Here is a 2,782-nt window from a genome sequence, read left to right as displayed (position 1 = left end):
AGATTTGGAATGATAACTCGTTAGAAATGTTGTGAAGAAGAATATTGGTGCTATGCTCAGTAGTGGTGCACCTTTTGAGCAGCAAGATATAATGCCTATACTTGAATATTTTTTTGGCACTTTCCCCACCATATCTCATTCTTTTGTACTATCAAAATTTAATTAAAATTGTACTACTACTACATACATTAAAACAGGGTAGGCGTGGGGATGAAATTAGATTCATGTTATTGTCTTGAAAAAGATATCACAAAAATAACCATCATCTTGCACTCATTATGCCTGCAATCATTCTCTTTTGGTTGCCTCACCCGCTTGACCCCCTCTTCACTCTCTCTTCCCTTCACCACCCAACTATATATATACACACACACTCACTCTCCTCTATCACATCATCTATAATACTCTCCCTTCTCCAAAAATCAATTCAATTCAATTCAATTCTTGGAAGATCCAATATAATGGCGGCCTCGGGGTTCGAAGGGTTCGAGAAGCGGCTCGAGCTCCGCTTCTCCGGCTCGCCCTGCAAGAAGGGCCTCCGCTGCCTCGACTTCTCCAAAATCGAGAAAGTCCTGCACGCGGTGCAGTGCACGGTGGTCTCGGCCGTGGGGAACACGCACTTCGACTCTTACGTACTGTCAGAGTCAAGCCTGTTCGTGTACCCCACAAAGATCATCATCAAGACATGCGGGACCACCCAGCTCCTCAAATCCGTCCGCCCATTGGTGGACCACGCGTCCACCCTGGGCCTCACCGTCCGCGGGTGCAGCTACACCCGCGGCACCTTCATCTTCCCCGCCGCCCAGCCCTACCCCCACACCACCTTCAAAGACGAAGTCCTCTACCTCGAGGAGAATCTCCCCAAAACCCTCTCCATCAAAAAGGCCGCCGTCATGACCTCCAAATCCCTCCACAAATGGCACGTCTTCACCGCCTGCGCAGACAATTATAAGGATGATGGTCTATTCACGGTAGAGATTTGCATGACCGACCTGGACCCGGTTCTGGCCAGAAACTTCTTCCGCCGGTTCAATGATGCCAGAACCGGGGACTCGGCCGGGCAGGAGATGACGGACGCCGCCGGGATCAGGAGCGTGAACCGGAACGCGCTCATCTGCGACTACGCCTTCGACCCGTGCGGCTACTCCATGAACGGGATCGACGGCAGCCGCTACTCGACCGTCCACGTCACGCCCGAGGACGGCTTCAGCTACGCCAGCTTCGAGTCGGTCTACGCAACCCGGGAGGAGTTCGTGGAGGCTCTGCAGAAGGTGGTCAAGGTCTTCCACCCCGGGGCGATGTCGGTCTCCACCACCGGGCGGGAGGAGGCGTGGAGAGGGGTGGCGAAGGCCCTCGAGCCGCTAGGGCAGAGAATCAGGAGTCGGGCGGCCGACGAGTTCCCGGATGCTGGAACCGTCGTTTTTCAAACGTTTACATCTCGCCGGAAGTAGGCGGCGGAGGGAGGTGGCTAGATGTTGAAAGGAGTAAATTAAAGAGTGCATGAAAAGATTAGGTGGAATTCTTTTTCTTTTTTTTTTAAATTCTCTTTTACTCCTTTTTTTTAAATTTCTTAAGGGGTTGGGTGGTGGGATTTAGGAAACATGAATATTGATTATGCATGCTAATTGATGTCATTGCATGGATGATGAGAATCAAATGTGGGGTTGACTTTATCTAGAAGAAAAATGTTCAAAAAAAAAAATTAAAATGGAAAAGTTTTAGTGATATAAGGATGATGTGGGAATGGTTGTAGTAGATGGTATTGGGTTCATCATAATATTGCACCCCACCTAAATATGGCACGCCTAGACCAATTTTTTACATTTGGAGTATACTTATCATAGTTAGTGGGGTTGGAGGGATCTCTGAAAAGTGCTCCAAATATGTTGTAATTTTTCCATGTTTATATGAACTTTCTACCATCTCTTTCCCAAATGGTTTTCAATTTTGTCTTCTTCATAGTTTAATTTGATCATACCGCTAGGCGTGGAGAGGGCCAGTCTATTTACTAAGTACAATTGAGTGATTATATATATTTCTAAGAATGATGTGGTTCAGTTGAGAACTAAATAAATTATAATGCCAAAAAATAATAGAGAAATAATTATTTGAGGGGTGCTAGTTTAGCTATATCTAGATATTGTTTATAGAATTAATAAATTATCAATGCATAACCAGATCTTAGTGCATAATCAGAGAATAAATTTTGGTCACATGTCATATTTATCCAAACTAATCTAAAGAATAAAATAATTTTTTTACACATTTAATTAATAAATAATTATACAAGCGTATTAAAAAAAATTGACCAAGGTTGTTTTTGGAATTTAAAACTTTCCATTCACTATCACAATTTTCATGCATATTTCCTCCAAATTTTGTTTGGCAATTTTTACAAACTTTTCTCTATTTCAGATTTGCATATAACAACAATATTTTGTATATATCAACACGTTTACTGCTATTATTGAATAGAGTAACAGATTCGAGAAGGTGTTTAAGTTCATCCTAAGGATCTCATTAATTCATTGCTTACTTGTGTTTAGTTCGTTGTAATTTGTTGTAAACTTATTTTTTGGTTCATCACAAATGCGAATTAGTTCAATGCTTACATGAGTTTAGTCTAGCACGTACATGTTTTAGTTAAGGTTTCTATTTTAATGTAAACTTATTTTTTGGTTCAGTACTAGTGTGATATAATTTGCTGCTTTAGTTGTTTATTTCATAACACTTTATTAGTTCACACCCATATAGAGGTATTTTTCATATATATCCTATAATT

The 2,782-nt window shown here is 42.1% G+C and overlaps 1 protein-coding gene across 1 annotated transcript; it reads left to right on the top strand.

The window, feature by feature from the left end:
• Positions 1-361: 361 nt before the first annotated feature.
• LOC121798306 (S-adenosylmethionine decarboxylase proenzyme 4-like) lies at positions 362-2,070 on the top strand. The gene has a single exon (XM_042197235.1). It carries the CDS (start codon positions 462-464, stop codon positions 1,449-1,451), a length of 990 nt encoding a protein of 329 aa, XP_042053169.1. The 5' UTR covers positions 362-461; the 3' UTR covers positions 1,452-2,070.
• Positions 2,071-2,782: the final 712 nt, after the last annotated feature.

Source organism: Salvia splendens, chromosome 4 (genome assembly GCF_004379255.2).
Source record: "Salvia splendens isolate huo1 chromosome 4, SspV2, whole genome shotgun sequence".
Classification (NCBI taxonomy): Eukaryota; Viridiplantae; Streptophyta; class Magnoliopsida; order Lamiales; family Lamiaceae; genus Salvia; species Salvia splendens.
Note: the sequence above shows the minus strand (reverse complement) of the source record. Positions and strands in the feature narration are given on the sequence as shown.

Coding starts and splice junctions, on each gene's coding strand:
- LOC121798306 (XM_042197235.1), top strand. CDS start 462: ATGGCGGCCTCGGGGTTCGAAGGGTTCGAGAAGCGGCTCGAGCTCCGC.